Below are 26074 nucleotides of genomic sequence, written 5' to 3' on the forward strand. Positions count from 1 at the left end.
AATAATGGTTATTATTAACTGTTAAAAACACTGTAAACCTTTTGTTTTTCAGATTCTGCTCATAACCATAGGAGAGAACTTGGTGCCTCTTCCACTTTGGAGTGAGGTTGATGAAAGGCTTTTTCCCTTCTCCAAAATTCACTTAAACCAGTTCTTTCAAGACAGACTATACCAAGTCAGCAAGCTGTCACCAGCAGAAAAAATTTAAGACCTTTATTAACAAAGGTGAATTAACTTAACCAAGAGGGTGTTTGTAGTGTATCATTTACCTGAAACTTTCTGTGTCTAGGTGTCCCCTGAAGGCCTCTAGTTCCTGCCTTCACTATGTGCACATCTGTCTGCTAGCAGGCCTCTGTGGTGAGGCACATGGAGCTTGGGGTATGGGTGGACTGTGGTGGGAAAGAGAGACTTAACGATGCCTCTCTGGGGCTTGAGAATCCTGACTCCTAAGAGAGAAGGGATCAGCCTCTGTCATGTTCCATAGGGACATGAGTCTTACTGATTTGGAGCCCCGATAAATGAATTCAGAGGAAATCCCAACCTCATATTAAAGTGCTAGCATCTCCTGCTGCCCTATTTCACCAGTCTGCTCTGTTATGGCCTCTTAGGTTATAGCCTTGAGTTTCCACCCTTTTAGGTTAGTTTTCTGTGACAGAATAAGTGAACTGCGATGAAGCCCTCAAAGTCTCCCAATGATAATTGTTTTGCCTTTGTAATAGCTTAACAAATAAATCTAGGTTTTCTATACTACTGTGGTCTCATTCTTGACTAAAATATTAATGAGAATTTAAACAAAAAAGTAATGCTGGCAAAAAATGAGAATTTGGGGTTTATTTTAGGTCATTTTTGAGAACATAAACATGAAATTAATGTGAAAATGTATAGTTAGAGCATCTGGCAAGGATTTAAAACATTTCTAGAAATTTCTGCTTTTCCTTGGGTCAGAAATAATTTCTTACATTTATCAACTCTCACTTTCTCATTTTCACAGGCACCTGAGCATTGATAAGGCTGCTTTGTAGTGACACACTTATACCTGAACTTTAGATGCATTCTGTGACCTTAAAAAGAATGTTGAACAAGCTATTTAGAGTCATCCCTTGGCTAATTGGTGGCTGAATTTAGTCTGCTGATCCTTTGAGCAGTTTCCAAAGAAAACAAAATTTTTTTTTTAATCAAACTTAGAAAATCTGATTCTGTTATAATAGACAATGGAAATGGAAAGTAAAATTTTCTGAGACTAGTGTGGCAGCCATTGTCCTGGGTTCTTCACAAACACTATGCCTTACGATATACTTGACTACCCTATGGGGTCCAGGTGCGTTTATATCCCACTCTATAGGTAGGAAGCTGAGTTAGAGAGAGTGACTTACATAAGGTCATATGGATATTGCAGTGTCGTTTTTAGCCCGTGCCCCAAGACACTGCACAGCCTTAGTACTTACTGGCCGAAAGGAAGCAAATTCTCCCCACTGCTACAGTTTTCAGTGTTAAAATTTCATGGAACAGCATAGGAGGTTCCCAAATTTCTCTGCTACCCAATCTGAACTACATTTATCTATCTATCTATCTATCTATCTATCTATCTATCTATCTATCTATATTTTTATCCTAGAAGTTTGCCCATTCTTCACTAGTGGGGCAGGATTTTTCTCATGGGCCAATTTTAGAAATTCCATTTGAGTTCCTTTGGAAAGGGACAAATTTGTAATGTGACTTTTGGTGAAGTAGGGATACCCACCCTATTTCCAGTGTGTACTGCTGTGCCCAAACTATAGATGATGCAGTACAGAGAGACAGGAGACCATGCTTCTAGGTCTGGCTTGGCTGACACAGCATTTAACCTTTCTTGGGCCTGTTTACTCATCTGTAAAATCAGGGAATTAGACTGACTTTTTTTGGGGGAATACTGGAGTTTGAACTCAGGGCCTTGTGCTTGCTAGGCAAACACTCTGCCACTTGAGACAGGGCTTTTGCTTTTAGATAATTTTTCAGATAAGGTCTCACATTTTGCCTGGACCAGCCTCGACTGCATTCCTCCTACCTGTGACTCCCACACAACTGGGCTGACAGACGTGCATCACCACACCCAGCTTGAAATGGAGTGTTGATAACTTTTTTTGCCCAGGCCAGCCTGATAACTGAGATCCTCCTGATCTCCACCTTGTGAGAAGATAGGATTTACAGGCAGAGCCACCATGCCCAGCCTAGTAAATGGCTCTTAAAGATTTAACTGTTAACATTTTGTAATGCTAGACAGCTGCATCCATGGCTTTGGGGGGGGGAAAGACTATTAAAAATGAGATTCATAATTATCAGCAAACCAACATGTGTTGATTCTATTGAGCTTAATTTTAGTGTTGCTGGAATTGTTTTACTTGCATGGTCTTAATGTAGAAAAATTTGAAAGACATAAACATTCCTTCCCTCCCCCAAATGTGAGCCATCTAAAATATCCTTAAAAGGATTAGTGGTTCTGTTTTAGATTCTGTCATTTAAAAATTATATTGATTATAATGTAGTCCCCATGGATATCCTTCTCGGGGTGCGTCAGATATCTATACTGTACAGATAAAACTTGTTGAAATCCTTTTGGGTTATATATACAGTTTGTGATTCTGTTAGGATCTTCCTCAGTGTTGGTAAAGGTGAGCGATTATGCACAGCTGATCATGATGTATAGTCCTTTTAGCAGGTAGGTGTGACTAGTGATTATTCACAGATACTATTTAGAATTTGATTTATATACTGGACTTCAGTAGGCTCCCTACTATCTAGCTAATTCTCATACAAATCCTTTTTTAAGTATTTCTGGTATGCATGAATCAACATCTGGTATCCATCTTCTGCAGTTAGTAGGTAATAATTAAACTCCAAGAATAGAATTATTGCCATCTCTTTATGGAAGGAGCTAGAACATATTCACACTAACATCTTACTCTGTTCATAAATATGTAAATAAAACCAGAATATAATTGGGAGGCATCCCTAATTTCAAATAAGATGTCAGAAAAATTTCTGAGGAGCAGACCTGGCTAGAACTTTTGGTTTTAACTTAACTTTTAAAGACAGAAAATAACTGGGTGTGGTGGTACACACCTATAATCCCAGCACTTGGGAGGCTGAGGCAGGAGGATCAGAAATTTGAGGGCAGCCTAGGCTACACAGAGAGAGACAGAGTTAAAAGATATATTACCTGGAGGTAAGAAGGCTAAGTCCAGGAATATTCAGGCTAACGAATACTCAGGATTTTAAAATACTATTTTAGAGATTATATGAATCACTAATACACATGAAGGGCTTAGAACAATAGTGCCTACAAAATAGCTCACTAGGTACTCATTAATGCCAGTAGTAACTTTTTAAAAAAAGAAGCAGTAACTTTTACCTCATCACACATGATAAGTCTATTTTTCTTCTCGGTACTGGGACCGAGAACTGGTCCTCGGTACTGGGTACGTGAACTCTGCCTCACGTTTGCTACAGGCGCTCTACCACTTGACCCATGCCCCCTGCACTTAACCCACCATTTAGAATACATCTGAGAAGCTTGAAATTGAAAACTGGACTCAGTGCCAGCATGGTGGTACATTTCTGTAATCCCAGTAGTTGGGAGACTAAGGCAGGATGCTCATGAGTTTGAGGACAGCCTGGGCTACATACGAGACCCTATCAAAAATCAAAACAATCACCAAAAAAACTCAGCAATTAAAATAGACATGAAGTCTGCATGTTTTTCATAAGACCCACAGGTCTTCACTGCAAGTTTCTACTCCGCCCTACACACAGGTCTAATGCACCGGAGTGTGTAATTTCTAGGTATGCCACAGGTAAGTAAAGGAGAAGGTGGGGAGTGGTTGCATCAGATCCATCAGAAGCAGCAATAAATAGCTGACAGCATTATGAAGAGAAAAATGCATGACCTCTTCCTGCAATATAGCCTGCGTGTAGCATGCAGTGTGAATAGTGGCGGTACTGAATATGGAAGGACACAGCACCTTTTTCAGTCATGACCCTGTGTCTAGGTATAAATCAATCCAGATCTGACTAGCTTAAGGAGAAAACAGTCATTCGAAGGCTGTTAAGACTGACTTTGTCCCCATGTCTGACAGTCACCACCCTCAAGATTCAAAGCTGTGGGTGGCACTGTGCCTTAGTTGCAAGGGGCAGAAGGAGCATCTGGCCTTTGCTTCTGTAGTGGAGGGGCACTGCACCATCCACATTCTTAGTGGTGAAGCAGAATACCCTAAAAGGAAAGGGTGCTTAGATGCTGGCTTGTAAAAAATGCAGTTACCTGCAACCTCAAAGTTAAGAGAAAAAAGGAAGAAAGCAAAAACAAGCTGAGATGGTGTCCTGCTGCATGGGTGCAGGCAAATAAGGAGACAACTGCATTTAATCAAGTTGTGCTAAGTCCTGTGAGTATGAAGAGATAGAGGAGAAGGGAGTTGCGGCGTAGGCAAGCATGTTTGTGACGACAGCTGGCCGAGTTATTTAAGGTGCTTAAGAAGGCACTTGAGAGGAATGAAAATGGGAAAAGGAACCAGCGGACAAAGCTCCCTGTGGGTCAGAGAATCATGGAGATGGGGTGCTACAGTGAGCGAGCTGAAGGGTTACAGCTGGAGAGCGGGGCCTGTGTGAGCTCTTAGATTTGATTACTGGTAATGACAAGCTGGTAGCTAAATTGCGACTCGGGCAAAATAGAAGACAAGATTATCAGATGAGTGTGGTGGTGCATATCTTAGCCACTTGGAAGGATCTTGAGTTCAGGGCCAGCCCAGGCAAACAGCATGTGCAATATCCTGGGTTCAATTCAATTGCTATGGGGGGAAGGGTGGTGAGAACACAAGTTTATAAGAGGAGAGACAGCCATTGAACTCAGGCCAAGACACTGGAAGGATCAGCTTTGTGATATTAAGTAGAACTGGAGTAGTGTTGGAGAAAATGAACGTGAGACAGGAAGTAAGATCTTCAAGGAAAGGGACTTGAGGGCACTCTACAGTAGCCAACTGCAACAGGCGTCCAGGTAGCTGAGGATCCGTTTTTAACAGAACAGGCAGAGGAGAGGGGTGGGAAACAGCCATGAGGACAAGAGTAGTGGGAGAGAAAAGGCCCAACACCAGAGGGTTGCAGGAGCAGTGTCATCAGGCAGCACAAATGCGGTATGACAGGTGGAGTTCAGAGGCTGGGCATTTTCACAAATTACCCATTTTCCTTAAGGCATGGAGTCCTCATGCTAGTAACAAGACTAAAAAGAACTATTTGTAGTGCTGCTATAGTTTGTAAGTTAAAGACAGAAAACCCATGACCAGACTGGCTACACTATTACACATAACAACAAGCTGCCCCTGTTCAGTCTGTGGTGTAAATAGAGCCTGTCTACAAGTTGGTCACCGCCAGCTTAAGTTACCTGGCAACTTGCCGACTGCTTGTTAATTGATTATGTCTCACAGATCATATTTCATCCCGTGTCTGGTTTTACTTTTAGTTTTAATCTGATAACAGACTTGCCTTTGAAGAGAAACAATATTTTATGGCCTGAACACTTATTAAAAATTAGACCTCATACAATAGAACAAGAAAACAGAGAAAAGCTGAAGCTTCTTTAAATCTTATAAAATACTAATGAATTCCTAAATTTAATAATCTAACATGTAATTTTTTCCTCAGAACCTTCATTTCCTCAAGTTAAAATGATGACTGAGAATTTGGGGGTTGATGTAGAATCTGAACATAGTATTTGGATCTAAATGACCTGGGGCAGAGAGGCAAATTGCAGACCCCTCTAGGCTTAGCTTCGTTATCTGTAAAATGGAGAACAAAAAATACACGGTCAGGGCTGGAGGAGTGGCTCAAGTGGTAGAGCGCCTGCCTAGCAAGACAGAGGCCCTGAGTTCAAACACCAGTACTACCAAAAAAGGAAAAAAAATTATATGCATTCTAGCCACTTCCTAAGGTAACTGTTAGGCACAAATGAGAATGTGAAAACTTGACTTCCTCCTGGTGTTTAAAAGAATACTACTAGGTTAAAACTTGTGAGATTCTCTGTTTAGAAAAAATGTTTTGGTATTGGAGTATTTTTAAAATTTGGAAAATCCCCTGAGGATGAGTGGACATGCTATTTCCAAAGGCAACTTTGCTTGTGAAAGATGACACCACCAATGGGACCAGTGTGAGGTAGTGGCCCAACAGCACCTTCCCTCCCTTCTCTCTGTTCTGTAAGTGAGACTGGTTGTACTCTGGTTACAAACCTGTTCATTCCTGTCACGCCTAATACACAACTACTTTGGTCCCTCCATCATCACCTTCCCTTCCCTTTTCAACCTTGTCCTCCTTTGTTTTTCATCAATGGGAGCAATTATCACTTGAGGCTTGTGTGAGATGAAATGAATGAGTCTTTTCTAGCAACGTTTAATAAGTCACTCAATAGAACAAGTCTTAACTGAGGAATACAGGATACCTCATTTTCACAGTAATTTTTAAAGTCCCAGTGGTGAAAAGTTTAAGACAGGTTCCTCAAAGGAAATTAAAACATGGATAAATCCAGTGCAACCAGAGTTTTGAATATGAGGTGATAAAAATCTCACAGCCAGCTTGACTGTCCTGTAACTTAGGTGGAGTCTTTTGGAATAGTTACTCCTTTTTATTAGATGTACCGTTGTTATGAAGCCATGGGAGGAAGAAGCTGAACATCACAATCATCAACAGTATACCTGAAGAACAAAATACAGTAAAATAAAAACAAAAGTTGTTAAAGAGGATCATGATTACTGAATTAAGATTACTATTAAGACTACAATAGCCCGGTGACTCACGCCTGTAATCCTAGCTACTCAGGAAGCAGAGATCAGGAGGATAGAGGTTCAAAGCCAGCCCAGGCAAATAGATCTTAAGACCCTATCTCAAAAAAACCCACCACAAAAAAGAGCTGATGGAGTGGCTCAAGGTGTAGGCCCTGAGTTCAAACTCCAGGATTGCAAAAATAAATTTAATAAAATTTTTAAGAGACTACAAGAAATTAAGATTACTATTCTCACATTTTTATTCAACCATGAATCCTTAAAAACAGGTTTTACTCAGGTACTTGGTAAAACCAGCAGAAAGAAGAGCTGAAGATGAATGGCCTTACTCCTGGCTCCTTTGCAGAGAAAGCCTGGGTCCAGGCCTTGCTGGCTGCTTTCTAAGACGGTAGCACCCCTCCACCCCAGTGACTGGACAGGAGAGGACTGGATTCTCCCTTCTCTTCTTCATCAACCTCAACCAGTAATAGCTTTTAGACATGTACCAAGTAGAATATTTAAAACAGAAAATTTCAGTCAATGCTGAAATTTTAACTTATCTTAAATAGAGTAAAAATATTTTTAATCATTTTCGTGTTCTTTGTTTCTGAGGTGCTCAGAATCAAATCCTCCACTTAACCAAATGCCAGGCAAGCATTCTACTACCAAGCTGCACCCCCAGCCTAAACTCTTATTTTTGAGGCTATACCAGACAAATCTCAAATCCAGCCACTGTTAATTCTTCAGGGTGAAATAAGGATGGAGAAGGGTGTGATCCAAGGGCACAACTTGCTGTTTTTCTTCTTCCTCTTCTTCTCTTTTGTTGCTATTTTGATTTTGTTTTGGAGGGGACAGCTCCCCCTGTGTATCCCTGGACAGACCTTTAACTCCCAATTTGCCTGCCTCGGCTCCCGAGGGTTGGAGGGTGACTGGGAAGAGTAGGGCATGGTGGCTGTTCAACCCTGTGGGGCCAGTGTGCCTTCCACATGGGCCTTTTTATTAACAGAAAATGAGCAACAAGACAAAAAATTTTAACCAGACAAAAAGAAGGGTGTCCATCCATCCATGTACAGTTATGAGTCATGATCAGGCTTAAAACATAACTAAACAAAGCAAGAAGTGCTCATATGTACAAAGGAGTGTGTATGACGGTTACAGTTAGCATGCGGTTTGTGTGATTTCACCCCTCTACAGAAGAGGGTTTTGGTTTTGGTTTTTGTCCTACTAGGATTGAACCCTGGGCCTTGTGCATGCCAGGCAGCAAGCACTCTACTGCTGAGCTAATCCCCAACTCTTAGAGAAAGAGGTTTATGTGTTTGATCCAGATAGAGTAACGGGTGGAATTTAAGGATAACTGAAAATCTATGCTCACCACAATGATTGCTTTATGAGATAGTCTTCTGCACAATGAGTCAAATGAATTAAACGACATTTTGTTTGGAGCTCACAAATTTGAAAAAACAACTTTATCAAAAAATTATTTTTGAATGGAAGTAATCACTCCTTATACCCATTGCATTTCCCATGCTGGGGATGAACCCAGAGCCTCCCACATACTAGGTAAACATTCTACCACTAAGCAAATGCTACACTTCATTGCTGATAAAAAGAGTTTTAAAGAACACTGTATAATCGGGACATGGAGATCAGGAGGATCATGGTTTGAGGCCAGCCTTGTCAAAAAATGAGCAAGATATCTATCTCAATAAACATGTCAGGTGTGGTGGTGAATGCCTATAATCCCAGCTACATGGGAAGCAAAGGTAGGAGGACCATAATCTGAGGCTAGTGCAGGCAAAAAGGGTAAAACTCTTACCTACAAAATAAAGCAAAAAGGTCTGGGGGAGTGGCTCAAGTGGTAGAGCATCTGCCTAGCAAGTGTGAGGCTCTGAGTTCAAACCCTAGTACCATGAAAAAAACAAAACAAAACAAAATACTGTACAAAATATTAATGCAAGCATATTAATTACCATTTTCATTTCTTTCTCTTTTTTGTGCCTTCTCTGGCTTTGGAAATTGACATGTTACAGTGACAGTTCACATCGCATTTTAAAATAGCCTGATTAATCTTTCAAACATATTAAATAAAAATATACTTACCTAAAGAAGGAGCCAGCCAATATACTATAAAAAACTGGTGGAAAGCCTCATCAAAACACATGAAATGAAGTGAAAGTGCCAAAGCTGGATTAAACAGTGCTCCGGTTAGACTTCCTCCTGCAATACATTTTAAGCAGAGTGAGTCCAAACAATACAGCTTACATAAACTAGTTACTGAGTATAACTTTTATTTTAGATATTTAAGTATTCTTATTCTATGATCTTCCTTTGTAAAATCATCAGGCACAGGCCCCCACCAAAAAAAGGACAGAGGACATTGAGTTTTCCTGTTTATGAAGTGCACATTGAAAGTTAACGTGCTTTATTATTGTTCCTACAGTGTTAGGAGTGGGAGATTTGGCTGCCCTTAATATTCATCAACTTGAATGAATGAATAGCAACAACAGTATAATGAAAACAGTTAAAATATCCCAGGATCCTCTTAGGCATAGCCATACCTTTGTGGTGAAAACAAAAAGTAAAATGGACCAAAGCATAATTATGGTTCCATATTAACTTGTCAGCAGAGTCCTTAAAAAGTGCTGATGAATGGTACATATCCATAAAGTGATTTTAAATTTCCTCTAAAGTTGGAAATGACACAAGAGTATTCACTCTCTCCACTCTTACTCAATACAGTACTTGAATTCTTAGCCAGAGCCATAAGGCAAGAAAAAGAAATAAAGGGGATACAAATAGGAAAGGAAGAAGTAAAAACAAAACAATTTGCAGACAGTATGATACTATACGTAAAAGACCCTAAAGACTCACCAAAAACTCTTAGATCCGATAAACACTTTTTGGCAAAATAACAGGATATAAAAATCAGTATATTTTCCATATAAATAGACAAACTGAGAAAGAAATCAGGAAAATGATCCCATTCACAATAGCCTCAAAAAAAAATCTAGGAATAAGCCTAACTTAGGAGGTAAAACATCTGTACAACAAAAACTATAAAACTCTAAAGCAAGAAACTGAAGACACTAGAAGAAAGAAAGACCTCCCATGTTCATGGATTGGCAGAATGAATATCATGAAAATGGCTATACTGCCAAAACCAATCTACAGATTCAATGATGCCATGCCGATCAAAATCCCAGTCTCATTCTTCAAATAAGTAAATAAAACAATCCTAAAATTCATATGGAAGCACAGAATAGCCAAAGTAATCCTGAGCAAAAAGAGCAAAGCTGGAGGTATCATAATACCTGACTTCAAATTTTACTAGTGCACGGTAGCAAAGTCAGCATGGTACTGGCACAAAAACAGGTGTGTAGACTAATGGAACAGAAGATCCAGAAACAGACCACGCAGCTACAGCCATCTGATCTTTGACAAAGGCACCAAAACATATACTGGAAAATAAAGTGGTTATAAAATATAGGAGTGACTTGAGTAGTTATGAATGCTAAACACAAATTTCAACTGTTGACTACTTCTCGGGATGCATGTTCTATTTCGAACCCAAGAGTAACTGACACGGGGACCAGCAGTTCATAGTCTGGCCACAAGCCAATAAGGCAAGGCACGGAAGGCTGAATGACTTATCAACACCACTCACCAGAGCTGTGCTGTGTGGTTCGCTAGCACAGTGCCATTTCTCTGTGGTTCTTCCTGGGCACACACATCTACCTGTTCCCTCACCACTGATATGGATTCCGAGACCGACACCGACACCGTGTTGCACTGACATGTACCTCTATGGCATGTTAGTTATCTTCATAAAATGCAGTAAAGTGAAGTGGGAATTAAGTGACCCTGTCATAAGATTTCACACTGGACAGCCAAGGACAATGACGTTGTGCTGAGATGACGCTGCTTAGCAATGACTCAGTTCACTCACTGGCACACCAGCCTCACAGCATCATTCATGGTGATACCTCAGCAATTACAATGATGTCACATCATGGACCTTCAGAATCATTCTTGAACAGTCAACTCCTGAAATGTTAAACATGCAGCCTCTGGGGTCAACACAATTGTTTGGCTGGCAGCTGGTCATTTCAGTTCAATACCACAAAAAACTGAGTTCCTGTATCCTAGACACCATGGGCAGAAAGTCACTCGCAGATCTTTATGATATACTGGCACATGAGTTGTGAATAACACCGATGACCTATGGCTGTTTAAGGCATTTAGCAGTAGAAATGGAGCGAGCCATCACCCTCATACGGAGGTACTTCAGTACCACAGGCCATGGTGTACTAAGACTTTCCATTAGGCCAGCATTGTGTCAGTCTCATACCGTCCTTGAATTCACACTGCTCTATTTCCCTTTCCTTCTAACCCTCCCGGCGCCAGTTCTGTTCAGTGTGATTGGGGGAAAAAAGGGGAAGGCACTACCTCTCCCATCAAGAACTGTAGAATCATTTTCCTCTCTAATGTGGGTTGGCTTTGCAGCTTGGGTTGGCAGAATGCAGCAGTGACACTGAATTCTGAATAGCCTGAGTGACACTGAATTCTAGGTTCAGGTAGCAATTCAGTCCTCAGCAACTTCCACTCTTTTTCTCTCAGAACAGTTCCCTGACAATGGAAGCAAGTTGGTCTAGGCTGCTGGAGGACAAGCACCACAGGGAGGAGGCCTGAGGCATCCCAGGTGACATCTGGCACTAATGGCCAGGCTTTCCCAGCCCCACCACTGTCGAGCTGAACGCAGGCACGCCCGATCTCAGGGATCTGCCCATCTAACCCACAGAATCCTGAAAACTAACAAATCATTGTGATTTTGAGTTTGGGCGTGCATGTTCCATAGCAATAGCTATAACCGATACAGAAATCTGCACCAGGTGTGGGTTCTCTGCTTTGCTAGCTTATTGTATAGTTCTTGTTGTGGGCACCAATCTGTACACTATAGGACATTTATGGTGTCCCTGGCCTCTTTAGCTACTAGAGCCAGTAATGCACCCCAATCCCCACACTGTAACAACCCAAAATATCTCCAAACACTGCTAAATATCCCCTGGGCAGGATCCTTACCAGTTGAGAACCACTGTCCTAGAGAGATGCTAGTATGTGTTCAAGAAGACATGCAAGGTTGTTTATTTATAGTAACAAGGAACTGAGAAAAACCTGAGTGTCCATTAGGGGAAAACAGCTAAATGAATGAGTTTATTACTTTGGAATATCATGCTATATTTTGAAATGAGAGAAATCTTTTTCCTAACATAGATCTCTAAGATAAACCATTAAACAACTACCACCCAAAAAGAAAGAAGACTGCAGAAGTAAGGCTTGATAATCTTTATGCTAACATGAACACAGAGTTTCACAGTGTTTTATCTGCATATATAATAAACCCACTTAAAGAGTTTGGAAGCACATGACACACACTACACACAGGTGCATCTAGAAAGGTCAGCAATCAAAGGCACCTCAGTGTTTCAGGTTTTTACAAAGAACATGTTTGTGTCTTGTGTTTAACATGAATCATTTAAAAAGAATCATCAGGCATAGAACTATCAGAAACTGGCTTCAGAGCTGGGCACTGGTGGCTCACGCCTATAAGCTCAGCTACTTCAGAGGCTAAGATGGGGAGGATGAACTGTTGAGGCCTGCTGGGGCAAACAGTTACCTAAACCCCACTGCAATAGGGACATCACCTGTCATTCCAGCTATAGCACGAAGCCTAAAATAAGAGGATCTCAGTCCAGGCTGACCTGGGCAAAAAAGGAGACCCTATCTCAAAAATAACTAGAGCAAAAAGAGCTGTAGGTATGGCTTAAGCGGTAGAGCGCCTGCCTAGCATGCAAGAATCCCTGAGTTTAAACCCTAGTCCCACCAAAAAAGAAAAAGAAAAAAAAATAAAGTGGCTTCAGCAAACAAGTTTATTGACATTTGAAGGGGAGATGAAATAAAAGTGGATATTGAAGAGGTATCACTGGGGAGATCTACCTGGCTGACCGCTAACAGTCTTAGAGGACAGGGTGAATTTAATGAAATTACAGTAACCACAGGTGAGGTCCCCAAATTGGCAACTCTAGGCACTAATGTTCTCAATATTCCTAACAGGAGTCAAATTCGCTGACAGAAGGATACTACTAGTTACAGTCACAAGCCTCGCAGGCGCCAGTGGCTCAACCTGAAATCCTAGCTACTCAGGAGGCAGACATCAGGAGGATCACACTTTGAAGCTAGCCCTGGGCAAAATATTCATGAAACCCTATCTCGAAAAACCCTTCACAAAAACAGGGTTGGTGGAGCGGCTCAAGGTGTAGGTCCTAAGTTCAAACCCCAGTATCGCAAAAAAAAAAAAAAAAAAAAAAAAAAAACCACAAGACTCATGTATAAGCCAGAGGGTCAAATTTACCAGCTTACAGTGAAGGCCAGCCCTTTCCAGTAACCAGCATTTCTACCTTCCCCCTCCAGGGCTCCCATTTCCTGGTAAATGCCCCTGGAAAGCCAAATCCATCATCAGAAGTAAGTCATGTGATCAAAGCAAACATTACAATGAAGAAGGGCTGATAAACCTCACTGTCCAGAATTACAACTGCCTCTCTGATGACACTTTCCCCTGATGAAACCTCTACCTCCCGGCAGAAGCTCTCAAAGATGTGACTCCAAACACCCCACCTTCCATTGCTGGCTCACCCTATGGGATCCGCTAATTTACTAACTAAGCTAACTAGTTGCTTTTAGATTATTGTTATTCTTACAGACCTGGAAGAATGACTGAGGTTGTGAGGAACATGTAGGGGTTTGTATGGAAAAACATGAACTGACATATTTGCAAACATACAAATTTCTATGTGAAAGTTGTTAACTTCAATTTTCCTGAACTTATCCCAAAAGGTGTCGTGAACTACAAATTTATCAACTATGCAAAAATGATCAAGTTATACTGGAAGCCTGTGAGAATGAGTAGGGAGGAACAATATTAACAGTCTCCAGTACTTAGTATATGCTAGGTACTATGCTAAGAAGTCCTATTCCACATACTCCTATCAGATAGTATTAGTACCCATTTTACAGATAGGAAAGTGAACCCAAATTCAGCATCTAGCCTAAGGGCACAGCCCAACTCCAAAGCTGTGCTCTTCATCATCACATCATACTGGCTAGTAAAGAGAAGTGTGGGACCTTTGTTTGAAGCTGGGTTTTATTTGTAAATTGATAATGGCACCCCTTTCATATACTTATTGTAGTAAAAGAGAACACATGTGAAGGACTCACTTCCTTTCTCTTTTGACAGATGATAATCTTAGATATATATATTGTTTAGAAGGACACTAAAAATCCTGGAGTAGCAGAATAAAGTAAGAATGCTACAGTTTCTTTTGACAATTTATTAGACTTATGTATGAAGCCCTTGGACACAAAATATGGAATACCCAGGTAGTATTTTATCTTTCTGTGTTGTTTGTGTGTGTGTGCAAACTATTTGATAGTTTATCCACATACTCAAAAAATTCTTACAGTTTGCTTTGTACCAGGCCTATGCTATAACGTATGTACCAGGTCATACGTTATGATGAATAAAAGAAATGTAGTCTCTGCACTCGAAGTCTATCTTCTGAGAGAGGTACATGAACATTATATGAGAAAGCAGTATATAATTTAAAATTCTACAAACAAGGTGCAGTAATAAAGGCAACTTACATGTGTAAAGTAACATTTTTCAATATCTAATTATTCACACACAAAAAAATCAATGCATCTCTCTCTTACGTTGTTCACTGAACTAAATTCTCCCAAAACCCAAATTAAGGAAACTTGCTTGAAATTGCATTAATACTTTACAGCTCTAAGAGCCAGCTGTGGTAGTACCTGCCTATAGTCCAGGCTACTCAGGAAGCTGAGGTGGAAGGATTACTGAGTTTACAAATTTGAGACCAGTGTGGACAAAACAGCAAGACCCCCATCTCAAAAAAAAAAAAAAAAGAGAAAAATTTACAGCTCTGACATGTTAAGTCACAGCATTTTTCTTTTACTTTATAAGGGAAGCCAAAAAAAATACATGAATGCTGACGACATCAGTGGCCTCCACCTGCACATAAAAATCCAGGGTGCTGAGCTGGCTCAGCAAAACATGTGCTTAACAGGTATTAGGTCCTTGGTTCAATCCCCAGCACCACAAAAAAATTTGGGGTGCTACATCACTAATGCACAGGTCCTAGGACCTGTGGTTAGCTGCTGGACAATTACATTCTGAATCTTAAAATACATACTTGGTTATTTTGATATGATTTATATTGGTGGCTCCTATGTGCCCTCAGAGCCCAAGTGATAAAGCAATTGCCCAGCCTGCAATTTTGTCAAATCTGTACTCACAGTATCCAAGGAGTAACTTGCAACGCTATCTGTCCTTGCCTGTTCATTCCCTGCCTTTCCCTCCCTGTTCATTCTTAAATCTTCCTACAAAAGCTTTGCCTTTGTCTGATAGCACAGACACTCAACTAGTCATGAGACTTGACTGTGTAGAACAGAGGTATGATGTGCAAGCACAGAATATATGGGAGTGATACAGCTTGTGTGGCATTTCCTAAAGTAGCTTCTTTTCTGCTACACACCCCTACACAAAAGGATCTCAGAAGTTCCAAACACTGCCACATGCTTCTCTTGGAGGTTCACATAATATACTGGCATGGTAAAGACTGTGAGATTCTAGAATTTTAAATCTGTTTAATCCAGTGGCTTATTGAGCAACAGAATCCTTCTATAATTAAATGTCTTAACTGTAGTAAAACATAACACAAAATATTCCACATGGTGTTCTTTACTTTCACTGTTGGACACCAACACCATCATTTCCCAAACATTTTCTAAGTTTCCATCACTCCAAACACAAATTCTGTACTTATTAAACAATAATCCCCCATTACTTCCTGCTCCCCAGTCCCTGTAACCTCTATTCTACTATGAATTTGCCTGTTTTAGATATTTCATGTAAGTGGAGTCAAACCATACTTACCCTTTTGTGTCTGACTTATATTGCTTAGCACAGTGTTTCAAAGTTCATTGTTGTTGTAGCATGTGTCAGAATTTCACTCCTTTTTATTACTAAATAGCATCCAAGTGTATATGCTTTTGTAACTTAAGGAGCACACAGTACAAACGCTGATAATGAAATGGGTGTTGAGCTGACTTGAGGTCAACTGGGCCACAGTTGCAGCACGATCTGGCTGTGTAACCTGAGACAAGTCATTTCACCTCTGAGCCTTGCTTGCTTTATTAAAATGAGAATGATGTTCTCATCAGTGGAATGGTATAAGGGTTAACTAAACTAACTCACATAAATTGCCTAGCAAAATGCTTTGTTCTAAATTGAGCACGGGAGTGCATAGCTTTAGTCCTAGCACTCTGGAGGCCAAGGCAGGAGGATCAATCACAATGAACTCAAGGACAGCCTGGGCTACATAGCAACACCCTGTCTCAAAAAATACACACACACACAAATGCTTTGGCCTATAAAAGGTGCCCAGTGAATATCTCATCTCTCTGATACTGGCAGAAAAGGAAATAAAAAGGATTACCATAATAGATTCTGAATTTCTGTGACTAGTGGTAGTGAGTCATATCTGTCTACCCTGGCAGTCTCCAGCTTAGCCCAGTCAGTACCATAGCCACTAGCTCAGTCCTATGTGCCTACTGAACACAAGAAATGAGGCTCCAGCAAGTAGCTCATTTAAATGTAAATAGCAACGTGGCTACTGAATTGCGCAACACCAGTCTAGACTCCTAGCTGGAGCAGTGGGTTCTCCACCCTTGGTTTCATAAAAGGATCACTGCCTCGCCTCTTTCCCACAGCTATTAAATTTTAATCTCTGTGCCCTGGAAGGGTATATTTTTAAAGCTCCCCAAGTGATTGTAATGCAGAAAATGTTGAGAACCACCACTCTAGTGATTCATTTACTCAATTCCTTTCCTCCATTAATTAGAACCCACATTTCAAAAAAAAGGCAGCGTTTTAGATCCCTTAATTGATATTTTAAAGATTCTGTTCAACTTTCCTTGTATTTATCTATGACTTCAAATGTTACCTTGTTTTTTTTCTCTTAAAATCTCTGTCACTTATAAAACAAAGACTTTTTTAGGTGCTAGTGATTGAACTCAAGGCTTTGAGCAAGCCAAGCAAGTGAGCTGCATTTCCAGCCAGGGAATGGCTAATATTTTATGTAGTATTAGTTATGGAATCGTAACTATGCATCCAAAGTATAAAAAGACAGAATGCCAACTTCACAATATTAGCAGGAAGAGTGACATAGGCAAGGATCCAACTGTAGTTAATGTTTTATTAATTTTAAAAGATCTTAAATTTTTACTGCTTTCAATTGTACAAATACAGAACTTAACTATGGCATAATTGTTTTTACCAGGGGCAGTTCTGTCCATATACAGCGATGTTTCTGTTTTAGCCAAAACCTAAAACTGTAATAAATAAGCAACTACTCACCAGCTCCTCAAATATGCATATGCCTTTCCCTCACCCCCACACAATGTATTTATTTATTTTCATGTGTCTACTGAAAAAGTGGCACTCGAACTCAAGGAAAAATGGGTTGGGGAAGTCTCACTTTTACACTAGGAGGTTAGAAATATATTTATAAGTCCTATCTTAAGGTTTGCTTCTACTCATAATTTTCACTATTAAGTGGACAGAAGACAGACTATTATTCTAAATTTCCTTTGTCATATTCATACCTCCAAAATATTTTATAATTCAGATACAGTCCCAGTAAAGGTATTCTGCTGTAATCACTTTGAATGATACATTTCATCATTAAACATTTCATTTTAAATTTCCTTGTCCTCTTTAGAATATCTGCCTGATCTAAAGTTTGTCAAGGTAAATAAATGGTTTAAAATAAATAACGTATTTCTTATGTTATTTATTTTTGAAAAGCATTTTTAATTCCAAACAAGTTTTCATTTTAAAAACCCCATCTTTCTTGACAGGCTATTTAAAAGTTCATTTATAATTCAAGATGCATTGTTAAGGAAGCAAGAAATGACTTAAGTAATTTACAGGAAAAGACCAGGAAATGAAACTAACGAATTTCTACTCCCATTCTTTACTACTAGCCAATCGTGTGCCTTGTGAAAGGAACTTTTTAGAGCCGGGATAATTTTTCAGTGAGAGTGTCAGAAACGATCTATACCATGTTGGCAGGAAAAAAAAAAGGGGGGGGGGAGTAACTGATAGGGTGTCCTTCCTCCCTAACACTAAGACAATCCCTTGGTGGGATATCTGAACCCTTGGCAAGCTCTATGAGGTTCTCAGTTTCTGTAGAAGTGGGTGTTCATAACAGCAGTGAATGAAGGATCTCTACACGTCGGCCCTACAGGTTAAGAAGGGGCTGCAAAATGATTGGAATAACAGTGCAGGAGGTGGGGTACCAATATTCACTTCACATTAGTGTGGGGGTTCTGACCCGCCAAGTGTTTTGTGGAAATGACAAACCTGCATAGGCCAAAAAGGTGATGAGTGCAGCCAGCAGGTGGATGCGAAGCTTGCTTCGGACCTCCTGGGAGTGCAGCAGAGCGCTGTGGAAGACGAAGGAGCAGATGGCCTCGGTAATGATCGCTTTGGACAAGTCGGTGTGGATGGGATTCTTGCAAGCTAAGCTCCTCTCGCTGAAGTGGTACTTGGTCAGACCCAGGCTCCAGAGGGCGCGGATGCAGTATCTGCTGAACAGGGCGCTAACCAGCTGAGCCAACAGCCTCATCGCTCCCATCTCGGGAGCCATGCCCCCTAGCATCATCTGCATCATCACGCCACACGGGTTACTGGAGGTACCCACCAAAGTCAGGCCGTGCACTAAGGAAAAGAAGTAGATCAGTGTCAGCGTCCAGGTGGGGTGTGCCGGGTCCTGATGGCTCAGCAGTTGCAGCTCATGCGTGCAGCAGCAGAGCTGGAATGTGGCTAGAAACTCCAAGACGAAGGCGTGGGCCACGGGCCTGTGCAGCTGTTGCCGGGCAACCACGCGGGCCAGCCCCATGCACAGCACGACCGTCAGCATCAGCGCCAGCGAGGTGCAGGTGTCCAGCACCTCGGACCGGAGCCCCGGCAGCTCCGACATGGCTCCCTCCGCACCAGACCCACCGCCGACTCCAGCGCGACTGGAGGCCGCTAGCGGACAGAGTCCGAAGTCCGCAGCCCCGCCTCCCCTCACGCCCCTCGGGGCGGGCCGCTCCGGCGAGCGCGGCCCCACGTGGCGCCCGAGGGCTCCTCCCTCCTTCCCGGCTCGGCGCCGGGGTGATGGGACCCGAGCCGGGGAGGAGGGAAGCACCGTGCGGTGAGGGGCGCCGGCTGAGGGGTCAGCAGTCCACCCAGCCGCGACAGACACATGGGCCCCGCCACCGCCTCCACCAGAGCGGCGGGCGGCCGGCGGTGGGCGGGGCTGCCGGCGGTGGGCGGGGCTGCCGGCGGTGGGCGGAGTCGGCGTCGAGGGACACGCGCTTTGAACCCACTACGCACGCGCACTGCTCCTGTCCGCGTGCGCAGGGAGACCCGGACCTCCGGGCGCGGAGGTGAGGGTAAGAGCGCGCGGTAGTGTCTCCACCGTGGCTTTGAAACCGGGCTTTCTACTTTTCTTTTTGTACTTGTAAGACTAATACGTCGAACTAGAAAGAGCTGTAAAGGTCACTTCGTTTTTACTAATGGGGCGAGTGAGATTGAGAAGAGGGGAGGTACCCCGCAGGGAACGCGGTGCGGGGTTGACCTGTGCAGCAGGGTCTTTGAGTCTTTGTTTTCTTCACCTGCCTAAAAACTTCTTTGTAAGTGCGGTAAAATATAGACATAAATTTTATATAAATATTAACATATACATTTTATAAATATATTTATGTACAACTTATAAATGTATACATATAAATTTTAACCATTTTAAGTGTATAATTCCATGACAATTACATTCAGACTTGTTCAACCATCACCACTCTCTGTTTCCAGAATTTAAGTGGTGGTTCTTAGAAATGAAGTCCTCCAAGTTCCTAATGCCTCTATAATCTTTGGTATGAACTATTTCTATGTAATAGTATAAAAATTATTTTTTGTTAGTGTTTTTAGTATTTGCGAAGTGGTTTCACTGTGATATAGCCATACATGCATATAATATACTTTGATCAAATTCACCCTGTTACTGTTTCTTACCCCCTCCCTCCCCAGTTTAACAGTTATTTTCTATGTGCACTGCACGCTACCTCATAGAGTAGTGGGTCTTGTGACTCAATTTCGATATGTTTTAGGAAGCATGAACCCTCTCGCACAGCCTAGCACATGGGAAGTGTTCATAAGTAGCTTGAAGGTGAAAAAGCTGGTTTCAACAGCCAGCATCTAAGAGTCCACCACACCCCACTCAACAGCTCACTCTCTTGGGGTGCAGTTGGAGAGATGTCTGTTCTGTCCTTGCACCTAGCAAAGCTTTGTGCTAGTGAAATGATGTCATGGCTTAGTGTAGAGTCTCCCAGTGCCTCAGCACTGTCCCTCCTCAGGTTTGCCTCCACCTGGCTCTGTTGACAAGACCACAGGGCTGGAGGAGGGAGAGAGGAAGAAAAATGAGGGGAATAATGTCTTCCTGATAGTTTTCCTCCCCAAACCCAACTTGGCCTTTTAAAACCTAATGGAAACTCCCTTTTTAACGCCAAGATTTTTGTGGTGCCAGTAGAAAAGAAAATTGATTCTTTCACAAAACAGAAATCACGTAGAGAAAGGAAATTCTTTCCTCTTTCCCGTGCTGATGCCTGACCAGGAAAAATTTAGGGTAAATTAAAATTATTTTTCAGTCACTGGGCTGTTTCAAGAGATTGCTTTAAAATCCATCCTGTGGGCGAAACCCTTTCCCCTTTATCAGAAGTCACTTGAGGATTAGGTAATGTAAATGTATTTTGTTTATTGCTCTGCTGATAATTACTAGCAAGAGCTATGTAAAAAAAACTGGTGTTTTGGACTCTGATAAGAAATTTAAAACTCATTAAAATATACATTGTCATTAATGGACTTTAGACATTGTTTCAAAGAATGAGAGCAAAATAAACCCAGTTAATTACTTGTGATTGAATATTTCACATCAAATAAATCAATCTTTTCCTATTTTCAGAGACAATTTCTTCAATGTGACATCTTGAGCTAACCCTGTTAGCTTTGGTGAAACAATAGTGAAGACAGTCTTTGCTCTTAAATAGGCTAGAAGAAGGGCCAAAATAAGTCGAGTGCAGGTGGCTAATGCTTGTAATGCTTGTGACTTGGGAGGCTGAGCTCAGGAGGATCAAGGTTCAAGGCCAGGTTGAGCAAGTAGTTTGAGAGACCCCCATCTCCAAAGCAACCAGAGCAAAATGGATCAGAGGTGTGGCTCAAGCAGTAGAATGCCTGCTTTGCAAGTGCAAAGCACCAAATTCAAACTTCAGTCCCACCAAAAAAAAAAAAAAAAAAAAGGACCAGAAGAGACAACAGAAAATTAAAATGTGTATAAAAGTACAGTGGTGATAGAAGAGAGGGGTCTCTAGGGACATAGGACAGGAGCCTCAACTGAGACCTGAGGAAAGCCTCCTGGAGAAAGTATCATCTTAGCAGAAACCTGGAGGATGAGTAGGAGTTCAAGGTGAAGAGAAGGAGGAAAAAAGGAGAGGCACTATATATTCCAAAGGTCCAGAGAGAAAGCCCAGGGCTGTGAGGATACGCTAGGCTGGAGTATGAAGGAGGAAGTAGCAAGAGATCAAGTTTAAATGAGATACTGCCTAAAGAGTACTTAGTATATAAGTTTGTGCTTCATAAGGGTTAGCGTATAGAAATGGAGGGAAACTGTTGCTTAATGGAGAGAGGAGAAGGGAGGAGAGGAGAGAGGGAGAGGAGAGTTACCACTAGCGTTCAGTCCCTAAGAAAGCTTGGTTCAAGGATGGCACTGTCAGAAGGAAGAAGAGATGGTCTCTGTCATTTAGATTGCTCTGCAGCTCAGCCCTCCAGGGAGTCATGCCTGTGTCTTAAGAGTAGAACTAAATAAAAATATCTGTGCACTGGAATACTATTTGGTGATTTAAGGGGAAAAAAAAAGCCTCACAAGACAAGGAGGAAAACTCACTAAAATTTAGAACTGTGTTCTAGTGATATTTGCAGGAAGGAGATGAGATATTTAAGAGCTTTGGAAAGCATGTCCTAGGCTGGAACAGCCTGGGCTCTGGTTCAGCCTCCCCTAAAAGCAAGGTGCCCTTCAGTGCCTTAGCTTGGTTTGTCATGTTACTTCTGGGGTCTAAAACCATAAGGCAGGCTATTTTCCAGGGTCCCTAAGCTGCAGTGTAAGTGGGACACTTGCAGTCAAGACTCCACTTGGAAGACTGGTTTATAATGAATCCTGGGCTTCTCTTGTTCCCTACCACCTACCTGGAATTTACCTGATTCATGTAACTTATGTGTGTGTGTTGGAGTGGGGGGGGTCTTTTTTTTCACCAGACTCAGACAAGTCAAGTATCAGTGCACAGTGAAACTACTTCACAAGGACCCTCTGGAGAACTACAATCAGTGACTTCTGCAGCAGGAAGGTGCCCCAGCTAGAGCCTTTGCCATGTGTCTGTAGGATTCAAGCATTGCTGGAAGACTGAGTGAAACGGTAGTTTTGGACCCAAGGCCAGACTCCTGAAATTCCACATGCCAGGTCTGGTCACTTATCCCTAAATGCCAAATAAAGAGGCATGGTGGAGGCAGAAAAAGGAGATTTATTACACGGCTCGGGACATGTCGTGGGAAGAGGCAGAATAACCACTCAGTCCATTTTCAGCCATCTTCAGGGTAAAAGCATGAGCTATAGGTTTAAGTAGACAAAATAACTGGGTGTAAGGGACAAAAGACATACATAGTTAAATAGTCTCTTACAAGTTAGGGGGATAGTGGTAGTGATCTGAAATAGTCTCATTTTCTAATGTCCATCTCATATATATAGATAGTAACACTCATTTGGTTAAGACAAATAATTGTAGGCTAGATTTTAAATAGTAAGATTGCCCAAATGGCAGAATTTTTTTTTGAATGTTACTGATTACAAGCAGCAGAAATGCCAAAAGTTTCATTGACCAGGTTTAGATGTGATGCATTTGGATAAAAGAGAGCTTTAGCTGGTCATTGTACAAATATTAAACTGGCACACTTTTAACTCTGCAAATGTTTGTACAATATTTAGATAAAATCTAGAAACACAACTCTACATACTTTTGTCACAGATATATAGTGCACTAATTGTGTTAGAATTACTTAAAATAATAGTTGTTTTACCACACAGTTCTAAGGTGGTAATTTAAGAGACTTTCATATGAGCAGACATTTAAATGAACTGTGATTCAGTTAAGGTTTAGTTTTCTAAGTAGTCAAAAACTTAACAAAATCTTTCTTTTAAGCCAGTTTTACAAAAGTTGCTAAGAACAGAACAATATTAAGACAACCTTATATACATAAATAATTTTTAGTTTTATATCAGTATATTAAATTTTGACCTTAGAAAATTCTTAAGACAATTTTAAATTATAGCAGATTTAATTATATACATAAACTGATAAGCTTTAAGACCTTTCTAATTTGCACTTTCAAATAATTTTTACAGAAGTTTGAATTTAAACAAAATTGCTTATTTTCTCAATAAAATAAAATACTCTAATAGTCTTACATTTCAATGTAGACCCAGGAAGAAAAATAATCTTAAACTTTTTCTCTACACAACAGTAATTTACACATTTGTTAGTAGATTCAACTATAAAAGTGCTTGAGTATGATCAAGGTCCAGAGAGGAGATGATCAAGAATCTTCCAGTCCCTTCCAGAACCTGTGGTTATCCGGAAGCCCAGTGATAAAGTCTCAACAAGAGAAACCAACTGCCCGGCGCCAGTGGCACATGCCTCTAATCCTAGCTACTCAGGAGGTAGAGATCAGGAGGATCGTGGTTTGAAGACAGCTCAGGCAAACAGTTCCTCCAGACCATATCTCGAAAATACCCATCACAAAAAAAGGGCTGGTGAAGTGGCTGAGGCTGTAGGCTCTGAGTTCATACCCCAGTGCCGGAAGAAAAAAAAAAAAAAAAAAAAGGGACCAACTGAGTTAGGGCATTGAACCCCAGGACAACAAAGAGAAGGAGCACCTGCAGATGAATGTAAAGAGGACCCTGAACTAGAAGGTGGTTGTTAGGAAATGGGGGTATAGATAAGACTGAGGGTGAGCATGGAACAGTCCACCTAATCTAGAGTGTACTGGAATTCCAGAAGTAAGCAATGGGCAGCCATCAGTTTAAAAGAAGCCAAGCAGACTGAAGCCATGCAAACTGTTGTTACACTGAAATCTTGACTTGTTAAATTCTGTCAAGACAGCTTTACAGTCTTCTCTATGGAAAAAAAAAGGAGATATAATTAATTCTCTTTATATGAAATTCATAGAGACAGAAAATAGAATGGTGGTTAGCAGGGGATGAGGGAAGGAAGAACTAAGACTTAGTGTTTAATGGGTATAGTTTCAGTTTTGCAAGAGATCTGTAGGTGGATGGTGGTGATGGTTGCCCAACAGTGTGAATATACTTAAAACCACTGGATTGTACTCTGGAAAATGGTTAAGATGGTAAATTTTATGTACTGTGTATTTTATCATAGCTGAAAACATTTTTAAAGGGATGGGGCTGGGGATGTAGCTAAGTGGTACAGCACTCATCTTAGCATGCATGAGGCCCTAGCTTTGATTCCCAGGACCAAAAAAGAAATTAGCTACCAAGGTAAGCAAATGCAAGAGTGAATCTTAAATGTGTAATGACAAATGAAAGAAGCAAGACTGACTACATAATTCTATTTATATGACATTATAGAGGAACAACTGTAGAGGTGAGAAACAGGTCATTCGGGATTCAGTGGGAGAGGAGGACTGAATAAGGAACACAGAAGACATTTAGGGTAGTGAAGGTATTTTGTATGATACTGTAATGGTTGATACATGACTCCATGCATTTGTGAAAACCCACAGAACCTTAGCATATGCAATTATGTTTGTGTGTGTGTGTGTGCGCACGCACGCGCGCATGCACTGAGAATCAAACTCAGGGCTTCACACATGCTAAGCATGTGCTGTACCACTGTGCTACATCCCCAGCCCCAGTGTATACAAATTTTAAAAAATTGTTTAGGAAGGGGGCTGGTGGAGAGACTCAAGCAGTAGAGTTCCTGCCTAGCAAGTGTGAGGCCCTGAGTTCAAACCCCAGTGTTGCCAAAAGGAAAAAAAATATTTAGGAGGTTGGAGAATACCAAGATAAATAAGGAATGGGACAAAAGAATCTTAACTGTATTATGAACAGCCTTGCCAAAGCAAGTGGGAGAAAACTGCTCACGTAAGTAACTTTGGGAATGAGTTAGTCTCTAACAGTAAAAGGCATACGTAGGTACTACTCCAGTCAATGAAGTGGTACCCCTACAGCAGCAGAAGTTAACAGTTCTGAAATCGCTGTGTGCATATACAAAATGAAACCATTAAGTAAATGGATGGTTGATGGTGGGAACCAGGCTTCTTACTGTGGACTAAAAGTTTACAGATAATTGAGAGAAACAGACTAGAATGAATCGTGGTAATGATTGGAGTTGGAGATATCAGGATGAATCTATGTTTCTCTTCATATAGTTTCAGATGGTCACTTACAAAAATACTTATAGATGTGTGCAGGTACATGGATTAGTATGCACACATATCTTTCTTTGCTCGTACATAGAAAGGGCCCAGAAGGAGGGACATGTTGCTAGGGATAATGAGATAGCCTAGTGCCCACATTTTGGTTTCTAACACCACACTCCAATACAAGAAACCAAGACTCCTTGTTGAAATGACTGACTCAAGGACTCCAGCAGGAAATGCCTAAGGTTAGCCTAGAGCATCTTGTAGCGCAAGAATGTAAGAAGCTGCTAGGGGAAAAAAAGATGGAGGTACATCAAAGTTGATACAGGTGCCAACTGAAAGAGCTGGCTAAAGCTGGCAATTTGCACAGCAAATTAAAGTAATAGTGGATTATAAACAATGTATAAATTAAACATCCATGAGATCATACTGATGCATATCTATGATTGAATCAACAAATAAGTAGGAGAGGCGAGTAGAAAAATGTCCTATGCCAAAAAAATACCAAATAATTTCTGTCTTCCTTCGAGGCGGTGGGGCATAACTCCTTGCTTGTTAAATGTGGGTTGTGTATATCTACTTCCTTCCACAGAGTTTGGTATGGAAAGGTGAAGAAACCTACAGCTATTCTCAAATC

The 26074-nt window shown here is 41.1% G+C and overlaps 2 protein-coding genes across 5 annotated transcripts in view; one reads left to right on the forward strand and one right to left on the reverse strand.

The window, feature by feature from the left end:
* Clns1a (chloride nucleotide-sensitive channel 1A) overlaps positions 1-13156 on the forward strand; it is a 33131-nt gene extending 19975 nt beyond the window's left edge. For 2 of the 4 annotated variants that reach the window (XM_074082417.1, XM_074082407.1), the window contains one exon: positions 8807-13156. The gene's annotated coding sequence lies outside the window, so the exon portion shown is untranslated. Of the gene's footprint in view, positions 1-52; positions 748-8806 lie in introns of those variants that run through there. The other 2 variants (XM_074082412.1, XM_074082401.1) reach the window with 1 other exon arrangement.
* Positions 6393-19160, reverse strand: Aqp11 (aquaporin 11). Its single transcript, XM_074082428.1, has 3 exons — positions 18277-19160; positions 8877-8993; positions 6393-6710 (listed from the first exon to the last, which is right to left on the reverse strand). Exons 1-3 carry the CDS (start codon positions 18893-18895, stop codon positions 6631-6633), a joined length of 816 nt encoding a protein of 271 aa, XP_073938529.1. The 5' UTR covers positions 18896-19160; the 3' UTR covers positions 6393-6630.
* Between the last annotated feature and the right edge of the window lie 6914 nt (positions 19161-26074).

This window comes from Castor canadensis, chromosome 1 (assembly GCF_047511655.1).
Source record: "Castor canadensis chromosome 1, mCasCan1.hap1v2, whole genome shotgun sequence".
In the NCBI taxonomy this organism is placed as follows: Eukaryota; Metazoa; Chordata; class Mammalia; order Rodentia; family Castoridae; genus Castor; species Castor canadensis.